The following is a 24,154-nucleotide window of genomic DNA, read 5'->3' as shown; positions in this document are numbered from 1 at the left end:
AGCTGACCTGACGTGGCCTCTCCTCATCTTCTGCCAGGCCTCCACAGCTGGTCCCCTCACCCCGCTGGCAGACACTAAGGGTTACAGGCAGCCTGCTTCTGGGCCATTCTGCTTGGTTCTTGGTATGACCACTTCCTGTCACTACCTCCACGGTAGTGGTCTAAATGCTAGCTCCTGGCAAATGGGGCAGTAGAGCTTCAACCCCTTCATTGTCAGGCCTCTGAGAAGGGCCACCTGAACCCAGAGGTCTAACGCAGTTAGTCATGTGCCTAAATTAGGCAGGTGTGTGCTGTGAGCCTGAGGAATGGGACAGCAGGAAATGAGGTAACCCCTTCCACCCCCAAGCAGGTTGGGTTCTGATCCTCCAGGAGTCTGCAATGACATTTCCTTCTGCTTTCTAAGAAAATGGCCAGCGTCCACAAAGAGCCTACCTGACTCATTACGTAGATTCTCACCCCAGCACTTACTTACCCAGCCCCTCATTTGTATAAGAGTAGGCCAGGGGCCCCACTGTGTATGAACCTGTCTTGTTGAAGCCTCTGAGGCCCTTTACTTGGTATCATATTAGCTGGACTTAAATATGAAAATTACGACACTGCCTCTGTGAAAGGGTGTGCAATGCAAGGTATTCACAAATTCTGGTTACTTTGAAGTGCTTTTTTTGGGTAATGTTTTAGCTGGATTTAAAGGAGCCTATAACACAACTGCCTGTATTTACTGGTGTACAGTCCCAGATGTCTATGGATTCCAGCAGGTCACCTCTCCTTTTTCTACTGCCATGCCTCCTCCTCCCCCTGGTCATGACCACACCACTGAAAATAAGGAGGTCTTGTGGTGCGAAGCTACACTTCTAGCCACGATTTTGTGGGGACTGGCTGGGATGAAAAGTAAGAAATACACTTTCCTCTCTCACAGGTCTGGGTTTTACCCTTAAACTGAATGAAAGGAGAGCAGAGACAAGGGCAGGAAGGGTTATGGGTGAAATATGCTGTGAAATCTAAAAGATATTTCCTGTGCGCGTCTGGTTTCAACTGTTAGGGCTTGTCTGAAAGTGTGGGAAGAGGTCCAGAGCTGGAGGGACAACAGAGAGGAAGAACAGGGGTTGGTGGATGGGACCCGTAAGTGTTTTCCACACCATGGGTCTGGATGTCAATAGTGATGAGAAGGTTGCTATGGTTTCCTGAGCTACACTCATCTCCCAGGAGAACACGCCCCATTTCTCCTTTGCTCCTGATGGACTGCTGTGGACTGAGACCAGAAGAGCAGGGTCCCGGAATACATCCCGGGAGCTGACTTGAGCCTCTGGAGGCCAGGCCCACTGTGTGAAGAGAAGGAGAAAGCGCTGCTCACAGATCAGGGTTAACGAGGCCCGAGTGGTTTCAGCAGGCTGAAAAAGTCTGGGACCCAGAAGTTTAATCACAACTGCAGGGGCTGGGAGGTTTCCTGTTGCCTGGCTTCAGGCTCACCTCAGGTCAGGCTCTTCCCAGAGCCAATGGGGCTAATGCCGCTGGGCTGGGGGAAGGCTCCGGCCCCAGCCCCAGAGGAAAGGAGACAAGGCCTACTGGTTGTGGTTTCTGCCCAGCCCACACAGCAGGAGCTGGGGAGACTTTATTCATTTCAGGGGAAAGTGACAACAGGAATGAGAGAAGTGTGAAAGTGAAAGGAAGGGGCAATACTAAGATGAGAACAGCCTGAACAAAGTCTAGTACAACACTGCAGCCATCCAGAGCTTGAGGGAGCGGGGAGGTCCGTCACCACCAGGCCTTGTGGGCCAAGCACACCCACGTTTCTTCTCTCTTGTCAGATGTGATGAAAAAGGGAAACTTGGGACTCTGGAGCACCAAGATGGAGCGAGACGGTCAATACTGATGGACTTGCAGCTAGCACCATGGCAGCCTGCCTGGTCTGGGGAAGCTGGCAGGAGGCAATGGTACCTGGTGGGGGCAGACTGTCCACCTCCCACTCCTTCAGAGGACTGTTTCCTGCCCTTCGCACCATCATCACGTTGGGCCCAGCACTCATGTCCCTGCACTTGGAGTGAGCCCAGGGACACAGGGCAGACACTGGGCCTGCAGATGTTGCTGCAGCTGAGCCAGAAAACATTCCAGGCAGGAAAAGCAGGCGCACACATTCACACAGGCCTCTGGGCACTCCACCAGCCAGAATGAGACTGACTCCTTGACCTGGGAAGTCAAGTCCCAGCGGGAAGGGCTGGAAATCACACGTGGTCAACTTCTCAGCTCTCTCTGCTCCCCAAACCCTGGCCCTAGGCTTGCTTTGTCATCACATCCCAAGGCCAGAGGGCTGCTGCTGTCCCCAACTTGGCCCTGCCAGAAGAGGGATAGGGGTGGCTGGCATGATGGGTGAGGGGAGCATGAGAATGTGCGGAGGCCTTGGAGGGAGAGGACTGGCAGTTACGACAGGAAGGCTCTCTATACCTGGCTCCCCAGTGTTCTGCCCCTGGCACTCAGCACAAGGAGCCAGGCTTTGGGGAGACTTTGCAATCACCCCCCCAATCCTGGTCCATTTTCCCCAGGTTGCTTTCTTAGAACTCACCTTGACCCCTCCTCAGCCAGCAGCCCCCACCTCCAGGGGCAAAGGAGCTGGAAGGCAGTCCTGAACTGGTGGGAGCTGGGGTCCCATCAGCCAGGCCCCGTCCCTCACAGGAAGTGAGATGAGGTGATACCATGGATGGTGACTAAGGCCCCAAAGTCCCTGCCTCTCTGCCTCCCCAGAAACCTCACAGCCAGGCCAGCCCCCGGAGCAGAGCCTGTGTAAACACGCCCAGGAGGGGAGGAGGGGTTGCTACATATGAGAAACAGTTAAAAATAAATTTAAAAAGCACCACTATGTCCTGTGCTGGTCTCCAGAGCCCCAAGTCTCAGCTCAGGAAGGGTGAGTGCTGGGGGATTATCAGCTGGGGCTCGGCTCCCTCCCCTGCAGACAGCAAGCAGGTAAGAGCTTCATTTTGCTGTTTTCTCCATGGAGGGCTCTGGGAAAGGATCCTGTAAGTTGGAACCTCCGAAGACTCCAGAACCACGAGTGGCTCCCTCTCATATCTACTCCCCTCAAACCCTGTCGTTCCCGGGAAGCTCCCAGAGGTGGCTGAGGCCACGCCCCTGCTCATGAACGGCAGCATCCAGACCCGGAAAGGACCTAGTTTCAGCCTGGCACCTCCCAAGGTGAGCCATCTCTTCTTAGGCATAGTGGGAACATGGAGACCACACCACCCCCACTCCCTGAAAGCTGGGATGGGATGGAGAGTCAGGGGTCACCATGTGCCTATTATTAGTCTGGCTGGAGTTAGGCACCTCCCAGGGCTCACTGACCCCAGGAGGAACTTGGGGAGGCAAGGGACTGACCAGCTGGCCTCCCAGGGTGCCTCTGGCCGGGCCATGCTGGATCTGGCTCTGGGTCAAGCGCTGCTGGTTTGAAGAGCTGCCAGCCTGTGGCACCTTCCCTGACAGGCACTCTCATCAGCAAAGGCATCCCTGGCTCTGCCTTCCCTTCCTCTTTCTTTGCTTCGAAGGTACCAGCCGTCTCCCTGGCAGGCCGAGAGCTACACTGTCTGTACTCCACACCACCCTCGCTGCTGACCCAGCAACTCCAAAGGGCCTCTGGTTTGTTCCGCTCTGGGAGGGGACTCAGTGGCTTTTCCTTCTCCTCAGCTGCAAGGATCCTCCCCCGGCCCAGCCCAGCTCTGGGGAACAGGACTTTCCTACACCCCACCTCAAAGCATCTTGGTGGACTTCTCCCCAGCACGAGCTCTCTCTACTTCAGGGATTGCAAACTGGCATCCTCTTTTGCCAGTATTGAGTTTTTAAGTTTTTTTGGAAGTAATCACCAGCATTTAAAAATTCTATTTCACATAAAAAGTCAGAATTCTGGCATCTGACAAAGCAGACAATCTGGCAACACGAGGCTGGCACTGTAAGAATAGCTGAGCAGCTGTGTCCCCTTTAACGGGGTGTGCCCTCTTCAGGTAGCCATAGTCCCCACGCAGCCCTGCAGCTCTCCTTCTCACCATTTGCTGGCCCTGTTGTCGTTGGAGTTTACAATCCTAGTTCTGATCTACCTTATGTAGCCCCCCAGCCCTTCTGCAGCCTTACTGGCAGCTGCCCCTAGCAGACTTACAGCCTCTCAGTAAAACAACAAAACCTTAATGGTCATCTCATCCATTTACCCTTCCATAACCCGAATCCTTTCTACCTTTCTACGCCTCCTGACAAACAGCCATCTAGTCCTTGCTGTAGGCAACCCATTACTCCTCAAGCAGCCTGATCCTAAACTCTCCCCCACATCCCTTTCTCACTTGCATCCCCCAGTTCCCAGCTGTCCCTCCTCAGTGGCTGCACTGCACCCTTTCCCTGCACCTCCTTGTTGCTTAAGCCACCAGAACCTACCCCCGGCTCTGCCAACCTCTCTGCATCCTCTCACTTTCCCACCAGGTATCTCATGCTGATGGGCAGGCTGGGGACAACCCCAGGTGCCTAGGTTCTTCCCTTCCAGGGCCCTGATGCCCTGCCACAAGTGACTGGCCTAGCCATCATTGCAACCCCAAGCCAAGATGGGCTGTTAAAGGATGCAAGGCAGGCCTGGGACACAAGCATCCTAGTCTGGTCTTGATTTCCCCAGCAGGGGCTCCTGGCACTGCCAGGGGAAAGACCCAGGCCCAAGCATCCCACCCCATCAACCCATGCCCAGCCACAGCTCCTGTACTGGTGCCCAGGGTCTGCTCAGCTCCCATAGCCATGCTGGCCTCAGTGCCATTCTGGGTCCTCCACCAAGCCCAGACCCTCTGCAGGGAGCCCGTGGGCTACAGTAACAGGCAGAGCTGGGATTGAGCAAGTAGACTCGGTTAGGCCCTGGGAACTTTCTGCTCAGAGGTCCTTCCCTGGGCTCTCCTATCACCCCTCCTCTGCCCACACAGCACTGCCCATGGGGACCTCCAGGGCCTGAGGGCTCTCCTAGGCCACGAGCTCATGCTCTTGGGGCAGATGTGGCCTGTGCCAAGCTCCTGGTTAATGGAACAAACCTTTCTCAGGAGGACTCCTACCCTACTTCCCTTTCCCTGGGTCAAGATTCTGCCAGGGCAGGCAGAACTGGAGAAACATCTCCACCCCACCCCCACCCCCCACCATAGGCCTGGTAAGGCTGGGAAATTTCCCACTGATAGGATGCACTGAACTCCCAGAGAGAAGCCAGGGGCAGAGGCACCAGCAGAACCAGCAATCTCCCTCACCTGGCTCCATGGCACATGGATCTCCTAAGCACTGGCCTTCCCACCATCAGCAGATCCATCTGGACTGCTTTCCCCAAATACCTTAAACTTCAGTTGTAGAGTTAAAAACTCCAAATAAAATACTGACGGCCTCTAGGCCCAAAGTTAGGGAGCTTGGCTCAGTGGGAGTGGGAGCAGCTTGGGGGGCTGAGCTGGAACACACTCTTGCTGCAGCCTCTTGCCCTGCCTTGTCACAGCCCTGCCTTCCCCCATGCATGAGGCTGGTTCTAGCAGGTGGATCCTGACCCCTAGGAGTGGGTGGGGCCTGGGGTGCCGGCATCCGCCTCAGACCCGGATCTGGTACCCATTGAGGTCTGGCATGGCTTTGGGCTCGGAAGGCTTCTTGTCACCAGAGGGCCTGTGGGGAGGAAGAGAGCAGAGCGGGAGGAGAGTGAGTGGTCTGTTAGGGAGACGGAGTTGGGGATCCAGCAGCGGCTGCCTGGTGGCTTCCCAGCCACATTCTCCAAGCAGCCCTCCAACGCACAGCACAGTGCGTGTGGAAGTGTGTTTTTGGACGCCCTGGCCTGCCTGTGCTGTCTGAATGTGGCCCTGGCTCGCTCTCACAGGCTTGCTCTCTGCTGGAGGCTGGCTAATCTGGCTGCAGTTGGTAGGTAACAGCTTAAAGTATAAATCTCTCTGAGGGGAATCTGTCATCTACAAAAGCCTCTTAGATAAAAGTCACAGATGATGGATATTTTGGTGCCAGAGGTCTGCTTAGTACCCCACCCCTGAATTCATACCAGAGAGGTGACTCCTGAATGACAATTGTATTTAAAGCAGGAGTCAGAGTGATGTGTAGGAGCTGAAATCAGAGGAGGAGAGCTGGTATTTCAATGGCTTGTTCTTGCTACCTAGATACAGACAAAAACCAGACTCTTGGGTGGGGGGCAAAGTTATGTTCAAAGCCATCTAATATCCAGGCCCTCTCCCATGGCATTCCTGGGAGGCTCACTGCCTGGCAGGGCCCCATCCTTTCCACCTTTTCTCTCACATAACCCGTGCTCAGACTAGTGGGCTAGCAGAGTTTGGTTTCTCCGGGGAAGTGGAACTGCCTTGCTGTGGGAAATGTCAATACACAAACCCCTAAACCCACCATCCCAAGTCACCTCCCTTGGGTGGGAGCAAAAAAAAGAGAAGGGTGGGAAAGAGGTACAAAAAAAGAGGGATACACATGATGAGAAGAAAGGGAAAAAACCCTCTTTGGACCCACCCAGGCATGATCCCTCTCTCACCGTCTTTCGCTGCGGCTGTTCCTGCGGTGGGGGCTGGACTGGGCCCGCTGCGGGGAAGAAACATCCTTCTTCCGGTCCTTGGTAGGAGAGGGAGGGCCCGTCCCTTTGCCAATCTAGGTGCAGAGGAGGAAGCAACAGCATTACTCCAGGGCTGCCCTGGAGCCCAACCTCCCCTTCCAGGAGCCACAGGTCCCTGGAAGCTGCCTTGGGGAAGGCCCAGGGAACCTCAATCATGGCTCTGCCCTGTCTGGATCTTTCCCAACCTATTTCCCAGGCACTAAAGCTGCCAGGGCAGGAGTTTCTCCATGGGGCTGTCCAATCCCTGTGGGCCCTTGAAGGCAGAGTGGAAGTGGGGGAAGTCACTGAGATACCATAATATTGCAAAAAGTCCCCAACAAAGGCCAGGTAAATGTGCCAGTTGTGGGAGCAGCCCATGCTGAACTTAGGGCTGAGATCCCACTCACCCCAAGGGTGATGCTGGTTATTTCCCGCCATTGAGAAGTCAGACTGGTAGCTCTAGCTCTGCTTAAGAAAAAAATGAGAAAAACAAAGGAGTCATCCTTTATGTGGCACCATCAGCTTGACTTGAGTTTTCAAAACACAGGAGCGCTGGAGCGGGGCAAGAAACAGGGGAGTGTTTAGCACTGAATAGACTGGGAATCCATTGCAGCTCTAAACACTAGGTAACTATTGGCTCTCATCTCTAGATCCAATCTGATGCCTTGAAGACACCATAGCAAACTGAGCAGCAAGAGCCAGGGTGCTGGGGGACCCAGAGCTAGGTGGGGAGCAGCAGCTCTCTAACGCAGGGTTGGCTGTAGCCTGCCTCTGCCCTAGGGGAAGGCCCTGTCACCCCAGGAGATCTCGGCCTAGGGCTGGCAATGGCTAGGGCAGCTGTAGCTCTTACAAATCCCTGCCAGGACACCTGCAGGCACCTGCAACACACCTGGCTTCCCCATCAGGAGGCTGAGCTCCAGTCCGATCTGCCTCTCACTGCCTGTGAGCAAGACTCTGAGCTTCCAGCCCTGAAAATGGAGCTACCACCTACCACCCGCTGTCAAGAGAAGCAGTGCACTTGGCAGTGCAGAGTTCGGTGGTTGAGGAGGAGGCTCCAGGCTGCCTGGAGGCGCAGTCACAGTGCAGCAGTGACTGAGCTATGGGGATACCCAGCAGGGGGCCCTGGCAGCTCCAGGAGAACCGAGGCAGAGGTCAGAATTCTGCCTGCTGAAAGGCTCTAGGGCTCAACAGCTCAGCCCAGCTGTTTTGGATACAACAGCCCCCAGCCCACTCCCCATCGCCTCCTGCTCAAGTGTGGATGGGAAAAGGAAGAAGGAACACCGCCCTCATTGTCTTCCACATGGTCTGACTTCCCTTTCTTCTGACCTCCCCCTAGTCCTTTAGTGGTTGCTAGGGTTGGGGGGCAGAGTCAGGATGCCTTACAGGAGGAGCCGGGAAGCTGCCCATCACAGTACCCGACCACACCCTCCAGACAGGCGGTGATTCCCCACCAATGACCTTGACTGCAAAGTCCCCTTCTCCGTGTGCCCAACACCTACCACCATCCAAACCCAGCCCACCCACCTCCTCCCTCCGCAGCCGTCCGGGTCTGCCCTCCCCAGGGGACCACCTGAACGATATCGACCACTAAGTAAGGCCCCAGCACCCCAGTCCTCCGAGAAGTTCCCCAGTCCTCTCAATCCTACATCGCCTCTGCTGGGGCAGGGGAGGGGGCGAGGGCGTGGAAGGCGGGCCGACCTTGAGCCGCATGTCGCGGGCGTGGCGCTCCAGCTCCTTGCGGAAGTCATCGCGGCCCAGGCGCTCCACGTCCAGCACCGAGTGCTTCCACTCGATCTGCTCCACGCTGTGCGGGTCGTGCGACACGCTCTGGCCCAGCTTCACCTTCTTGAGCACGTGCCAGCAGCGACCATAGGCGGCCTCGAAGTCCAGCACGAGCTCGCTGAGCGTGCGGAAGGCGGGCGGCTTGTACATCAGGTCCTCGCGCCGGCTCATGCCCAGCGCGCCGTAGCGGCCCGCGAAGTTCACCCCCAGCACGATGTGGCGGAAGTAGTTCCCTGAGAAGTAGGTCTTGAAGCTGATGGGGAAGCGCTCCAGGGTGGGCATGCTGTTGGTGAGGTAACTGGCCGGTGCCCGCTAAGGAAAGAGCCGGGAGAAGCACGGGCCAGCACAGCGGGAGGGACTGGGACCGAGAGCCACGGGGTCCAGGCGCCGCCTGCCTTGGGGTGCAGACACCCGCCCTGCTTATCTCCACACACCTGAGGTCTCCTCCTGGTATTCCTGCCATCTAGCATTGAGCCTGGTATCCAGCAGGAGTTCAAAATAAAGGGAACCTCGAATAGGCACCGGACTTCCAGGGATTTGTGGCCACCGCTCTAAAGTCAAGCAGGGCTGGTGCCACACTGCAGGGCTTTTCAGAGCCTGGTGGCCCAAGGTCGGAGGAGAGGCACGATGTGCCCGAGGGAGCTGTGGGGGGACACTGAGAAGGAACTCCTCACCCAGATGGGGGCTGTTCCCATTTTCTTCCTGCCCACAAGCCACCAGGTGACCCCTGAAAGGCTTCGAGACCATAGGACCCTGCCTGGAGTGACTTCTGTGTGTGCTCCTGGGGAAGGGGACTAGTCTCTCTCCTATGAGGGTGGGAGCCTCCACTTTGGTGTGTGGCCCCTGAGGAAGAAGTGAACGTGAAGACCTGAAGGCGGCACTGGCCGCAGCCTGAAGTTCTTGGGTGGCCGCAGGCTCATCCTAGCAAAGAACCCTATAAACAGGGCAAGGCTGTCGGGCTCCTGAAATGGGCCTGCCCTGTTAGCAAATGCCTGCCATAGTGGAGTTCCCTCCGGGACCTCGCAGAAAGGGCACCCGCAGCCTCTTTGTGTGAACTTCAGGCAGGCATGTCTGTAGGGCGTGGGGATGGACCCCTGGATCACAGTCTTCCCAGGACCTGTCCTCAGAAGGAACTCCTGTTCCATCAGGCCCCCTCCCTCTCACCCTCTTGGCTCCCACCTAATCTGTGCTCCTCTGCAGTGCTGAGCCCAGTGGGCTGCCTACCCCAGGGGTGCAGGCAAAATGTTGAAAAAGCTGGTAAAGAATATGGGCAGGGTGGGAAGAGATGAAACAGAATTGACCTTGAGTTGGTGAAGCTGACTAACAGGTGCACAGGAGTTCATGATGTTCTATGTTTCACATGTATTTATGACATTTTTAATAATCAAATGACTGAGAAGAAAAGGTAGGGCTCAGGCACTGACCAGTCAGGATGCAGAGCCAGCCATCAACACTACCTCCTCTCCCGCTGCTTACTGTGGGGCTGGGGAGGGCAGCCTCTCCTGGTGGCTGCTCTGTCTCCAGGGCTACCCTGGTGACTCAGCTACAGGCCCCACTTCTGCCCTTTGGATTGGAGGCGGGGGTGTGACTGGAAAACCTTGTGGGGTTTTTTAAAGGCAGTTTTGCTTTAATATCTCGTCCAGAAATCAACATGTTCTGGAAATGCCAACATCTGGGCATTCCAACTGTGCCTCCCAGACCGTATGGTTCTTGGAAATGGTACAACAGCCTTTGTGAGACACTGTGCCCTGATTTGGGGTTCAGAAAACAGGGTCCCTGTGTCCACGTGACTCAAAAAAGAGCTGTCCAGTAAGCCTGGGAAGATAGCAACTGAGAGGTGGGGTACTGGGCCCCCGGGACTCCTCCATTTTGTGGGTGGCTCTTCCACTTTAGGGGGGGCTTCTCCATCTTGGGGCCAACCAGATGACTGCATATGGGCGAGCCCTGGAGCCCATTCAACCTCCCCCACCCTCACTTTCGGTGCAGGAAGCTGAGGCCCAGAGAAGCCCGGACCCCTCCCCTCCAGGCGAGGAAGGATACATTCCCAGGATCACGGCTTCCAGGCATTTGATTGGCAGGGCCTCTTTGGTCATTTCCTTGGCCAGGTCCATCAGCCTGTGGGAAAGGGAGGCAGGGCAGTAAGGATAGCGCCTCCAGCCCCTTCCAGGGGAGTGTGAGAAGGAGGGGGCAGGGTGGACTAGAAATGCTAGAAGGACAGAGGCTGCCCCCTAAGCTGCTCTCAGCTCAGGCCCAGCACCTCCCTCCACACTCCCAACAGAAGTCTGGAGCCTGAGGGGGTGGGAAAGAGGCGGCCACTGCTGACAGGAAGGAGGTCCACTCTCCCTCCTCTTCCCTCCTTTCACTTCCACCTCCCACGCCTGGCTCTTGCTCCAAAGAGCTTCGGGGGAGGGCAGCAGAAGTTGGGGGCAGGACCTTGACTGCTACCAGGCTGGGGCCTTCTGAGAGGTAGTGTGGGGAGGAGGGACGTCAGCATCGATCTCCTCCCTTCTGAAGCACAGTGGACACTCCTGACCCAACCATGGCTCCTCCCAAGAGCTTGTTAATTGACTATAACTGCCTCCCCATAGCTGCCTGGGCCTGGATGTGGGATCTTAGGCAGATAGTTGCGTGCTGACTTCCGGATCTGCTCCTGAACTTGGAATTCAGGCCATTTTAAGACAGCCTTTCCCTGAGGCCTGGTTCCTCCCTCTGTCCCCAGCCTGGGGATTCAGCCTGGCCACTGGCTTTGCTCGTGAGGGCACCTGGACTCCTCTATGCCAAGTAAGGCTGGAGTGGGCCCCCAGCACACAGCAGCCACCGGCCAACAAGAGCAAAGCTTTGGGGATAGGGAGGGTGGACTCCACCCAGGGCCTTGGAGAAGGCGTAATTAAGTAATTTTGCTAATAAGCCATTTGAATACATTTTCACAAAGAAGCAAACATAGATTATATGTGGGGCAAGATGTAAAATTCACATTAATTTTTTTTTTTTTTTTGAGACAGTCTCCCCTGTCACCCAGGCTGGAGTGCAGTGGCATGATCTCAGCTCATGGCAACCTCTGCCTCTTGGGTTCAAACGATTCTCCTGCCTCAGCCTCCCAAGTAGCTGGGATTACAGGTGCCCGCCACCATGCCCAGCTAATTTTTGTATTTTCAGTAGAGAAGGGGTTTCACCATGTTGGCCAGGCTGGTCTCAAACTCCTGACCTCGTGATCTGCCTGCCTTGGCCTCCCAAAGTGCTGGGATTACAAGTGTGAGCCACCGTGCCTGGCCAATTCACATGAATTTTTAAAGCCCAGGGGTCTTAAGCCTGTGGGCATCTTTGGGCTGAGCCCCTAGACTCAGCTGTGGCATTCACTCTTCACTCTCCTCTGCCCTTGGGGCTTCATGGGCAGAAACTTTCGTGGAGAAGTGAATTCAGGCAGGGGGCTATGCACAGGATGGCAGGATGGGAAGTGATAGATGTAACATTCTCTCCAGGGAGCTCCCTGTTCTCAGACCCTGGGCCTTCTACTCAATGCCCAGAAAAGAGTCCAGGGAGTAAGGCAAATGGAGTAAGGCAAATGGGGTACCGTGCAGTGGGGACCAGCAAGGGGGACCAGCAATGGGGAGTGCAGCAGCTGCAGAACAGAGAAGGGGGAGGGCTCTCTCCTGCAAGGTCCACCTCTCACTAAAAAACAAAAGATCTGAGGCTCACCTACAGTCCACCTAGGACCACCCTCTCTCCTGGCCAAGGCAAGAGCTGGGGGCGGGCTCTCTCCCACTCTCTAGCTCAGCATGGACCTGGGATTTCCTTTTCATCAAGGCAGCCCTGGCTGTTCATTTCCTCTTTATGACATCCTTAAGGCCCCACGGTGGCACCTGCCCCCAAAGGCTGGCTTCCTTCCAGAGAGTCCCTGACTGCCCCGTAAACTTCCACTCCAAGGCTCACTACAGGGCTTTCAAGAGGCTCCAAGCCAGCCCTGGGGCAGAGGACTGGCCTCCCGACACTTACCCTGTCAGAGGTCTGCTCTTCTTAATTTCAAAGAACTGTGTCCCTGTGTGATTGTACCTGCGGGTGTGGGTTAAGGGCTTCCTAGCTTGGCCTGAAGGAGGTTGACCCTCTCTCCCTGCCTATCCCCAAGCTCAAGAGCCAAGTCTTCTGGAGGGGAAATGGGGGCACAGCATGAATGCTTCTCCCCACCTCATGCCCCCTTCTCTTTTCCTCTCCCTCGCCCTCCTTGGCTTTCTCCCTTGTTTTCCCCTGGCTTTCTCCATTGTTCTCCCCTGGCTTCCCTTCTTAGGACAAGAGACACGGAGCAGGCGGCCGGTCCGGTGAGGGCCAGAAAGAGGCTGTGGCTGGGAACAGCTCCCTGCAACACTTCATCTTCCAACCAGCTGAGAAGTCACAGGAACTGAGAGGAGGCTAGGGTAGGGGGTCTAACTCCACCTTTAATTGCTCCTGAGCCTCACTGGACCAGTTTCCCCACTGGCATAGTGAGGAGCTGGACCCGATTTGCAGTCATTGGCCTGGCTTCCCCCAACCCAGGATCCATGCCTAGCTCTCCCAACTCTGATCTCTGCAGCCAGAAGCCTGGGAGACAGGACCCAGAACACACAGCTCGGGGGCAGGGTGCAGGGGCTGGAGGGCCCAGAGCAGGGACACAGCGGAATCTGGACCCAGGGGAGCCCAGCTCTTCCCCTGCTGGCCTCCTGCCAGGGAAGAAAAAGGAGAAGAACCAGGAGAAAATTCTAGGATTCCGAAGTTACCTCCTGGAGCCTAAAATCCTTTTTCTCCGCCATTTTCCTCTTTATTCAAAACCAGACTTTCAAAAGCCCCAAAGCAGCTCCCTCTCTCCCTCTCTGCTAGGGCTGGGTGGACAACAGAGCAGGAGATCTATCTAGACTTGGCCACCCCACCAGCAAGTCGCTCGGGACCCATTTCCCTCTCTTGACCCCGTCATATGGCAGGAGCGGGAGGTGAGTGGCAAGAGAGTGCGGAGTGGGCCCTGCACTCATCAGACAAAATTCCTCTGACATCCAGGAGGGACATGGGACATGTCCCACAGCAGCAGGGACCACAGAGATGCCATGTGAATGGCAGCCCTGGCATTGTGGAATGAGTGGCTCTGCTGATACCTCTTCAGCTCTGTCTGGAAATGCCCACCACAACGGCCAGAAGGTGGCCATGACCCTTGACCAGAGAGGATACTGCAGCTCCCTGATGTAGCGCTGCACAGCTTCCAGGCGCTCAGGGACAGGTGTAGATGGCTGGAACGTAGGCACACTCGGTATGGGGATCTGGGGACAGAGAAAAAGCTCTGGTCACAAGAAGAGGCTCACCCTGGAGCTTCCAGTCCACCAAAACCACCTACGACTGGCCTCAGAGGCACCCCACCCTGGGGAGGCGCAGCTTCCCCTCCCTCCCACTTGAGCTTCCTTTCCTGGCACCCCCTCGCTGGAAGACTCTTGCCAGGGCCCCAGTCCAGCCGTTCCTTCCCTCCCGGGACTTAACAGCATTTCTCATTTGGAGCATATGTTGATATTCCAATTTTATGCTTCTTTAATAATTTTAGAAAAACTTAGGTAAATTCACTGACTGTTTTAAATTTTAAATATTCATTAGTTTCAAGACTTAAGAATATAATATTGGGGTTAAGTTCTTTTAGGTTTGAAGTTTGCTCTGGTTCAAGTGCCGGATCAAAGTTGGTGTATCCGGGGTCCCATCCTCTCAGGTGGTGCCCTAGGCTTGGGGAGTGGTCCCGAGGGGAGTGAGCATCCTTGGTAGGGGGTATGACCCACCCAGTATTATGGGCATATGTGCCAGGCCTTCCAGAGCACCACCCTGAACCATCAAGGAGTCAGTCAGCGGTAGCAGGCCAGAAGGACATATCTTGGAACAGGTCTAGATGTAGCTCTGTTGCTGGGGCCTGCACAGGGGGCCTGGGTCCTCCTTCAAGTCTTCCCTTTCTTGCCAGCTCCACATCTAAGCAGTACAGGTTTCCAGGTACCCAGCCAGTCTTCCTCCCCAGAATGCACTTTCCAGCACCCAGCCCAGAAATGGCGGAGGAGAGAACAGGCAGAGCTTCCCAATGCCCGGGAGCCTGGAGGCTGCTGGGGTAAGGTCAGGAACAGCTGACCCCCAGGCTTCCTTCAGCCTCCAGTCTCCAGAAAAGAGACCATTATGCCAGTGTGGGCCCCTCTCCAGCCAGGGGAGCCTGAATCCGGAGGTTTTGCTACAAGAAGTCGGTGAGGCCGAGGAGGCCAAGAGATACCTCAGCTAGAGTCCTCTGAGGTTTCAGAACAGACTTCCTTGGGTAAAGAACCAGACTTCCAAGGACAAGGCCCACCCCTCAGAGCTCCCCCTTGGCCACCAGCACAGTAGCTATAAGGCTCCCCACATAGAGAGGTCCCACCCCCTGCCCCCAAGCCTCCACCTGGCCCTCCAAGGCCAGACTGAGCCTCCCCACAAGGGAAGGGGGTAGGGCTGTGTAGGGAGGGAAGGATGAAGCTCTTCTCCTCCTTTCCTTGGGAGGCTCTCGAGTGGTGGAGATGCCAGCCCAGCTTTTTAAATAAGGTGACCACAGGGGCTGGAGCTCTGACAAGGAGGGAAGTGACACTCCAGTTATCACTGCACACTCATGTCTGGGGTGCTGCTGATGGCACAGGCACACGGGACAGTGTCTGACAGACACCTCCTCACTTTAAGGGGTGGAGATGCAGGAGGGAAGGGGCCCTGGTCCAGAGCCACAGTGTCGCCTGCACTTCCTAGCCCTCCCTCCCGTCTGTCTTCTCCTTCCTGTCTGGGCAGTCCCTAGCAACCGCACTGGCTGCCCTGGCTCCTGAGCCACTGACACCTCTGTCTGGAGGGAGCCATTTCCCTTTCACATTGCTCCCCCTCCCCAAATTGGCACCACCACTTACAGTCACCAGCAGGATAAAAGGCCGGGGTGGGGGGCTCCCCCTCTTCCTGTCTGGCCACCCTGTGCCAAATGGGCCCCAGGGCCTGGCCTCCCCATGTCAAGCATACAGGGGTGGGGAGATGGAAGAGGAATTAGAGGAATTACTTAGCAATTTACTTTAAATAGCATGGCACATCCACCCAGTCACCTGGTCTCTGCAGGCGGCAGCCCCTGCCAGGCAGGGAAGCAGGCAGATCATCCCCGCGCACAAGTGAGGATCCAGTGACCTTGAGGAGCTTGGGATAAAGACTGTAATACACCCTCCCACAAGAAGCTGCAAACAGGGAGCTGCAGTCCCAGGACTGGATCATTCACCCAGAGCCAGGCCTGGGCCGGGGCCAGGCAGTACCCACGAGAGCACTGGCACCGGCTGTTCAGACAAAGGACCCAGGAGCTGGCTGCTCTGGGAGAAGGAAAAGTCAAGAAAATACCTGGGGGTTCAGAGGCAGGACCTTAAGGCCACCCTCCCCGAGGCTAGCTCTTTGACTCAAGTCACCCCACTGCAGGCAGCACCGACACCTTTTTTTCTAAATGTTCATTACCCACATAGACTCGTTCACTCAAACACAAATAAGAAAGATTCTGTATATGCAAACGATTGGGCCCACTTTAGGACTTGCCCCTCACCCCAACCTCCGAAACAGGAAACAGAAGTCGGGAAATACTTCCTCACTGTTGAGGGGTGGGGAGGGAACCTACAAGTGGGGCATGGTGGGGGAGTGGTAAAGCCACCAGATCTCCCCAGGGAGCACTCCTTCTCCACAGCCAAGGTCAAGGACTCCCCCGGCCCCAGGAACCCCTACAGTCCTGAGTTCTACTGAGACAGTCTCACTGGAGGGGTCTATTTCAGTCTAGCACGATGAGGCCTAGGGGAGGTGGGGAGAGCTTGCGACTGGATGTGTGTGCCGAAAAAGTGTGTCCTAGAGGGCAATAGGGCTGAGTCTCCAACTAGATTGTCACTGTGGATATTCAGCTCTGCCATTTACAGTCATGACTTTATTTATTTATTATATATTTTTTGAGACAGAGTCTTGCTCTGTCACCCAGGCTAGAGCACAGTGGCGTGACCTTGGCTCACTGCAACCTTCATCTCCCAGGTTCAAGTGATTCTCCTGCCTCAGCCTCCCGAGTAGCTGGGATCATAGGCATGCGCGACCACACTCAGCTAATTTTTGTATTTTTAGTAGAGACGGGGTTTCACCATGTTGGCCAGACTGGTCTCAAACTCCTGACCTCAAGTGGTCTGCCCGTCTCAGCCTCCCAAAGTGCTGGGATGACAGGCGTGAGCCACCGCGCCCGGCCCAGTCATGACTTTAGTGCCTCAGGCACTTCATTTATAAAGCGGGCACCAACACAGAATCAGCCTTACAGTGCAAATGAGATGCTGCAGGTCGAGGTCTTAGAGCGGGGTCTGGCACATAGCACAGACTTAATTCCTCTTCGCTGTCATCATTATCAGTGTGTCCCGAAGATATCAGTCCGCACATGCTGATCGCGGCAGTTTCCCTTTTAGAGGAGATGTCCAGGCTGGGTGTAGTAGCTCATGCCTGTCATCCCAGCACTTCGGGAGGCTGAGGCGGGAGGATCACTTGAGCCTAGGAGTTTGAGACCAGTCTGGGCAATATAGCGAGACCCCACCTCAACAAAAAGATAAAAAAATTAGCCAGGCATAGTAGGGCACACCTGTAGCCCCAGCTACTCTGGAGGCTGAGGTGGGACTATCACTTGAGCCCAGAAGGTAGAGGCTGCTGTAAGCCATGACTGTGCCACTGCATTCCATCCTGGTGACCAAGCAAGACCCTGTCTCATAAATAAACAAAAGGAAAGCACTCTGGAGTCATCATAAATAGCTAGAGGAGATGTCCAAATTCCCATTCTGCAGGAGCTCTGTGGCCTGAGCCATAAAAGACCTTCAGCAGCTGGGTCTGGGGTCAATGGTCACTAAGCTTTTAAAGGTGGTGGAAGCCTGAAACCTGAAGGAGAGACTCTTATCAAGGAGCCTAAGCTGTTGCTGGATGTGGGATCTTTCTAGAAATTGTTGCCCTATAACATACTGGCATCATCCCTGTAATTACAGGCTGCTTCTCCAACGCGCTAGTGGGGTGTTGATGAACACTCACTCCTTGCTCCATTACTGGGTATCTATTAGAGGCACCTAATGAAGCATCACATGCTTTGCATCGTTAATTCCTCTAACATCCTCTTGATGGGCATTGCTATTAGCTCCATTTCACAGGAGGAAACTGAGGCACAAGAAGGTTGCCTGTCTCCCTCACATAAACAGTTATGGGAGATCAAGGATTTGAACAAGGTGGCTTTGACTCCAGAGTGCGCTCCTTTTATGACACCACCCTGCAGGGGTCCCAGACTCAACCACGTGCAGGGGCCAGGCAGGTAACATACACAGGGCAGGCGGGCCTGGTAGGTGAGTGGTGGAGATGGTGGCAAGATGGGGGAGTAGGACCCACTCCCCAGCCCCAGCTGACAGCTGCTTCGTGGGACTGCAGATTCCCATGTGTTCCCAAGTCGTCTACTTTCTGAAAAGATGCCAAAAATCTGGATCTTTATGTGAGAAATCTCCCAATTTTAAATTTCGGCTCAAGTGGCCTTTTAAAGCATTGTACAGTCCCAACAAAACACTTCTTGAGCCCCAAACTGTGTAGCCGCTCTAGGGAATGCCCCTGTGCCAGCTCCAGTGGCATGGCCCCTAGGGATGGTAAGGACGGGGTCAGCCCACCCTGCCACTGGCACCCTGGCACCCAGGCGCCCAACCCATGCTGCTTCTCTCCAAGGCCTGCTGGACTCCACTGCACTCTCAGACTTGAAGGGCACCTTTCTTTTTTATTTTTTTTTGAGACGGAGTCTCGCTCTGTCGCCCAGGCTGGAGTGCAGTGGTGTGATCTCAGCTCACTGCAAGCTCCGCCTCCTGGGTTCACGCCATTCTCCTGCCTCAGCCTCCCGAGTAGCTGGGACTACAGGTGCCCACCACCGCACCCGGCTAATTTTTTGAAGTTTTTAGTAGACACGGGGTTTCACCATGTTAGCCAGGATGGTCTCGATCTCCCGACCTCGTGATCCGCCCACCTTGGCCTCCCAAAGTGCTGGGATTACAGGCGTGAGCCACCGCGCCCGGCCTCTAAGGGCACCTTTTTACTCAGGGCCCAGGTAGAGGAGGGACCTCATGCAGACTCATGCGGTTTATCTGAGATCTGTGGTTTGAAGAGGGGGAAATTCAAATTTTCCCAAACCTCTCACAAAATTCCTTCCACCCTAGGGGTGGAAGTCTAGGGGTCCGTCACAACACAGCCCCCACCCCTAGACTTCCTTCATCCATGTCCTTCCTGTACATGAGGACTGAAGATGACAAGATGATATTATAAACCAGTTATTAGTGAGCTCACTGAACTTTTTTTTAGTTCCCAGGAGTGGTGACAGTTCTATTCAGCAGGGAACTATTCACACTCTTTTATGGTATGATTTAGATATAAGCCATCTGGAGAGCTGCCCAACGTTTTCAGGTAGGAGCAGGGTGTGACTCTGGCCTCATCGGGACAACCGATCTGAGCAAAACCTAGTCTTCCCACTTGATAAAGGACATGAGTAAAGGTGATGGACATCTGGCTGGGCGTGGTGACTCACGCCTGTAATCTCAAGCGTGGTGGCTCACGCCTGTAATCCCAGCACTTTGGGAGGCTGAGGTGGGTGGATCATCTGAGATCAGGAGTTTGAGACCAGCCCGGCCAACATGGTGAAACCCCGTCTCTACCAAAAATACAAAAATTAGCCGGGCATGGTGGCGGGTGCCTGTAATCCCAGCTACTTAGGAGGCTGAGGCAGGAGAATCACTTGAACCCGGGAGGTGGAGTTGAGGTGGCAGTGAGCAAGATCGTGCCACTGCACTCCAGCCTGGTGGAGAGAGTGAGACTCCGCCTCAAAAAAAAAAAAAAAAAAAAATAAGGTAACGGATATCCAATAACCAGGTAATGGTTGGGGCTTTACAGTTTGTCAAATACTTTAACACACAGTCTCTCATTTCATCTTCCCCACAATCAACCTCATTTTATTGATAAGAAAATTGCATCTCAATTAGGTGAAAGGGGCCATATAGATAAGCAGGTGGCCCCTACCAATGTCAGTATCCTTTGATGCAATACTTTCACTTTCAGAATCTTTCCCAAGGAAATAATCAGAGATGGACCCCAAAAATCACATTTTAGAATGTTCACCACAGTATTCATTTTAGGAATAAAACTGGAAACAACATCCAACTATAGGGGATTAGCTAAATAAATGGTAAGTCAGTGCAGAGCGCATTTATGCGGCCATTCCAAATCAATCTACATTTTGTTTCCCCTGGAAACATTAGGCAGTATTTTAACCTTCAACCTTTGATTCTCTTTTTCCCAGAAGACACTTTCTGATGACTGTACCGATAACTTGGTAAAAACAAAACGGGCCACTTGTCCTCATGTCTAATTCACACTAACTTCCATTCCTCCTAGCCCTCTTCCTTCCGACCTGGGCAGGCAGGGCTAGGCACTGGGCTCTGAGCTCAGTTCAAAGGGCTCTTTTTTGGAGATTTCAGGCCTCTGCATTTGGCAAAGTGCCTCCTAGTCTTGATCATGTTTTTTTTTTTCTTTTTTAAATATCAGGCATGTATTTCCATACAGCAGCGTACAGCTCAGCAACTCTCAAATACCCTTTCATTCAGCAAACACACACACAAGTGCCTGTTCTGTGCCAGGCACACAGGAGGCCTTGGGAAGACAAAGATGAATGAGATACAGCCTCTGCTTTCGTTGGTGACACAACTGAAGGATAGCTGTCATGGAGGAGGAGTTACAGCCAACACAGAAAAATTATTACATTGTATGCTTCTCCATAAGACCTCTTCTAATGTCCTTGAATCTAGTGTCCAACAGAGAAGAGGACCTGGACACCTCCCTCCACCACCCCCCCCTCCTTCTCCTGAACACCTGAAGTTGAATCTCAGTTCTGCCACTTACTGGCTGTGGGGCCTTGAGTTCCTACTTGTTTTCAGCTTTCTCATCTGTAAAATGGGAACCCAAATTGCACTTAACGTCACAAGGCTGTTGGGAGAATTCAGTGACATAATGCACAAAAATATTTTCTCAACATATGAAGCCCTGCATCTCCTTAGTCATTCATTACATGTGTCTGCTCACAGTTCTCTAGCTTGGCAAGTGTCATCAAGCAAATGAGACGTCAAGCCATCCTAGTGTGTTTGTTAGTTCCATCTGCTGCTGTCCCCTCCTGCATTTTAAAAGACAGCGGAGAGGACCTCCTGGAGACAGGTATGTGAACCTCCCTCTTATAATGGTGGTGAGAGAAAGTTCTCTGGGACAGGTATGATTTCTCTGCATTTTAAGTATCTTACCGAGTCAGTGGTCCCCTGCCCCGTGGGAGGACAGTGTGGCTTTACTCTTAGCCCCAAGTTCACTAAAACCCTAGACTGTGCTATCACCCCCGACCCCCAAGCCTCACCTTGGGCAGGTCTGTGGCCCCACGGATCCGTTGCGCCACCTTCTCTCCATCGGGGTGGATCTTGGCCACGTGTTTCCACATCCTTTCCCAGGTGGCCTCATCCACAGGTAGCCCACCCCGGTTGACAAAGAAGGGGACCCCTCCGTCTCGCAGGTCCTCTTCCCCTTCCTCTTCTGGCTCCTCATCTCTCTGGGCTGAGGCTCCTTGGCTGGTCTCCAAACGCCTGACCCCAGAGGGGGCGGTGGTCACAGCGGATGTTGGAGTGGCACCGCTGCTGCCACCCCCAACCACCTTCTTCCCCCCTGGCATCCCTAAATCCTCGAGGGCGTGGTGGAGGCGGGAAAACAGGTGGCTCACAAGAGGCCTCCCACACACCAGCTGCAGAGATAACACATGGCCAGAGTGCAAGGCGCCTTTAAGAAATCAGGGCGTGGCTCCTGTACAATAAACTACTACTTGATAAAAAAAATCAGTGCAATAAGGTGAAGTGGGGTCCAAGGGGGTGGGTTGTCTGGGGTCAGCCTTGGAGGCCTTGTTCTGTTTGAAAAATGGGACAAAGAGAACACACCCCACCTTGGCAGCCGTCACAAAGCACCCCCATCTAACTGCGAGAACAATGACGGGCAGCAGTGAGGGCTGGCAGAGTGGAGAAAAGTCGAAGGGAAACTGAGGCCAGACAGCTCGGACCAGCGGCTTCAGAAAGGACAGAGTCAAGGCACCGGTGCCCACTGGGCGCCCTGGGTCTCAGTTTCGGAGGGAACAAAACCCCCTACACAACTCTCGCACGCTCACATCTGCGCGCGCCCCAATAGAGACCGAGGCGACTCCCGGCCGCGCGAGCTCCGAACCAGGACCCCCGGGCGGGAGAGCAGCGCTGGGGGACGATTTCTCCGACGCGACGAGACAGTCCGGGAGCCAAGACTCGCAGCTGGCGGGGCGCGGGGAGGGGGCGCGCGCCGACGCGCACATTCCACGCCCAAGGCCAACTCCCCTTACAAAGTGGGCTTTGTCTGGGCCCCCTGTCCCCGCGTCCCCAGAAACAGCGGCAGAGTCCCCAGAAAGGGAGCGGGCGCGGCGGGGAGGCGAAGGCTGCGAGCGCCGAGGCCCAGCGGGTCCCCAGCCGGCCGCGTCTCAGCGGGAGGACCGCGAGCACCTGGCGCCGCGCTGCACCAGCCGAGCCATCGCAGGGCACGGGGCCCGCGGCTCAGCGGGACCAGCTCGGGCGGCTCGCAGGGGCCAGGCTGAGGTCACCGAGCGGCGGGCTCCGGCCGCGGGGTCGCTGCCTGGCACTGGCTGCAGCATGGGCGGTGGCGCGGCCGGGGCGGGCGGAGGATGCTCCGTGGCTGTTCGCTTGGGCTGCCGCTGCCCTGGCTGAGGGTGGAGGAAGGACCGCGGGGCGGGGACCGCAAGCCCGGAGGCTCGCGCAGCCTCGGCCGGCGGATGTAGCTGGAGGCGAGTGACGAAGCCGGGCGAGCGCGCGCTGCGCTGGTGCCTGGGGAGCAGTCTGCCAACGCGGAGCCAGCCAACGCGGAGCCCACCAGCCGATCGCGGCTCGGCGAAGCTGGGGCCGCCGCTGCTGCAGCCCCGCCGCCCCTGGGCCCTGCTGCCGCCGACCGCGTCCCCTACCCGCCAGCCGCCCACCCGGCTCGACTCCGGCCCGCGCCGCGCATGCGCTCCGTCCCCCCCTTAAAGGGCCAGCGCCTTCGCGCCCCGTCCTCCGCCCCCCGCAGCGGTCCCTTTGGCCCAAGTTACCCCAAGGACGCCGGTGGGCATTCGCTCCCTCCTTACCCAGCTGTCAGGGCACCGCGAAGCCGGTGCGAAGCTGCGGAGGAAGTTTTCAACGTGCCAAACGGAGCGCAAACTCCATGGAGATTCCTAGGGCAGAAGGAATTCCTGCGGTCGGGAATTACTTGAAAAGGATTCCTCGCAGGGGCCCTCAGCGGGTAGGACCGAGAGCACTGGCCTGGAAGACTGAGATTCTAGACCGGATTCAGTGCCTGTGTTGCTTTGGGACGTTCAGTTCCCTTCCCTCTGTAGGCCTCAGTTTCTCCATATCTCAGCCGAGGTGGTCACAGCGAGTGAGTGCAGAGTCCCTCCCAGCGCGCACAGTTCTTACAGGAGTACATCTAGGGATTGAGACAGGAGGGTCACTACCTCTAGAAACGAAAAGGATAAAAGTCACCCTGTTTTATCCGATTGCCTGCACTGGTGGGAATGGGGTGCGCAGAGCTCGCCCCTAGACCGTCTGCCTAGACCGGGCTTTGGACGCTCCGGATCCCGCGGACCAGGGTGGGACCGCGACGTGGGCGTGGGAGGCAATGCTTGGGGAGGGTCGGCTGGCCTAGAGGAAGGTGAAAGTACAACCGGCTGTGGTGCGTGGCCCCTGAGCATTGGACACTGAACGTACCCTCCGCCTCCCTCATGCCATAGAGTTGTAAACCGTGGGAAAGGCACTATCTCTAGGCTAAGCCAAGAACTTTAGGAAAAGACAGCTGAGTGTGTGCTTTAAGACGCTCTGCCTCTCCCCAACCTGTAGTTAGCATGAATCACAGTCTTGTGAGAGAATACAGATTCCTTGGCCTTAGCGGGCAGATTCAGATTCCTTAGTTGTGGAGTCATTGCATTTCTTGACAAGCTGAGGTTACTACACAAGGGCTGGGTTAAAGGCCTTAGAGAGTCCCCAGGGCCTCAGTGGTTTCACATCTGTTCCCTAAGGCTGTTCCTGGTCTCTGAACTCTCTGGGTACCTCCTGTGCTCCTGTAGCAACCTCTTACCACCTCCAGGGTCAGAAACCAAGTGTTATCAGTGATGGGAAGGATCACAAGACTCCAAGAAAGTTAATTCAGCCTGGATCTTCTTAAACTCACCGAAGCAAGAAGACTCCAAGCATAGAAGAGTCACTAGGGATCAACAACTGTCACCCTGTATTGTAGAAACCAAGTCTCAGAGGGTAATTTCCCAAAACTCACACAGCTAGTAAGTGGCAGAGCTAGAATGTGAACAGAAGTCTTACTTCTTCAGACACTTGTTTTTCACTGTATACATTGCTTCTTGTGTTAGCCAAGTGGTGCTGGTTTTAAAATTGGCTTGCATGCTCTTGACCATTCTTTTCAAAAGATGATATCTAATTCCTTTCCTCCTGAATGTGGAATGTACCTGGTGACTGGTTTCTAATGAATAGAATGTGATGGAAGTGAAGCTGTATGACTCTTAAGACTAGGTCCTAAAAAGGAGACAGTTTCTTGGTTTCTCAGAAGAAACCAGCCAGCATGTTTTGAAGAAGCCCAAGCCACGTGGTGAGGCCACATGAGGGTGTTCTGGCTGACAACTGCTGCTGGGCTCTCAACCAACAGCCAG

At 55.2% G+C, this 24,154-nt stretch overlaps 1 protein-coding gene across 4 annotated transcripts; it reads right to left on the bottom strand.

Moving 5' to 3' along the window:
- Window positions 1-1,565: 1,565 nt before the first annotated feature.
- Window positions 1,566-23,044, bottom strand: VASH1 (vasohibin 1). Of its 4 annotated transcripts, XM_077937998.1 has the most exons (8): window positions 22,586-22,764; window positions 20,798-21,020; window positions 13,543-13,631; window positions 12,346-12,402; window positions 10,393-10,467; window positions 8,269-8,650; window positions 6,514-6,626; window positions 1,566-5,639 (listed from the first exon to the last, which is right to left on the bottom strand). In XM_077937998.1, exons 2-8 carry the CDS (start codon window positions 20,876-20,878, stop codon window positions 5,567-5,569), a joined length of 870 nt encoding a protein of 289 aa, XP_077794124.1. In that variant the 5' UTR covers window positions 20,879-21,020; window positions 22,586-22,764; the 3' UTR covers window positions 1,566-5,566.
- Window positions 23,045-24,154: the final 1,110 nt, after the last annotated feature.

Source organism: Macaca mulatta, chromosome 7, assembly GCF_049350105.2.
Source record: "Macaca mulatta isolate MMU2019108-1 chromosome 7, T2T-MMU8v2.0, whole genome shotgun sequence".
Taxonomy (NCBI): domain Eukaryota; kingdom Metazoa; phylum Chordata; class Mammalia; order Primates; family Cercopithecidae; genus Macaca; species Macaca mulatta.
Note: the sequence above shows the minus strand (reverse complement) of the source record. Positions and strands in the feature narration are given on the sequence as shown.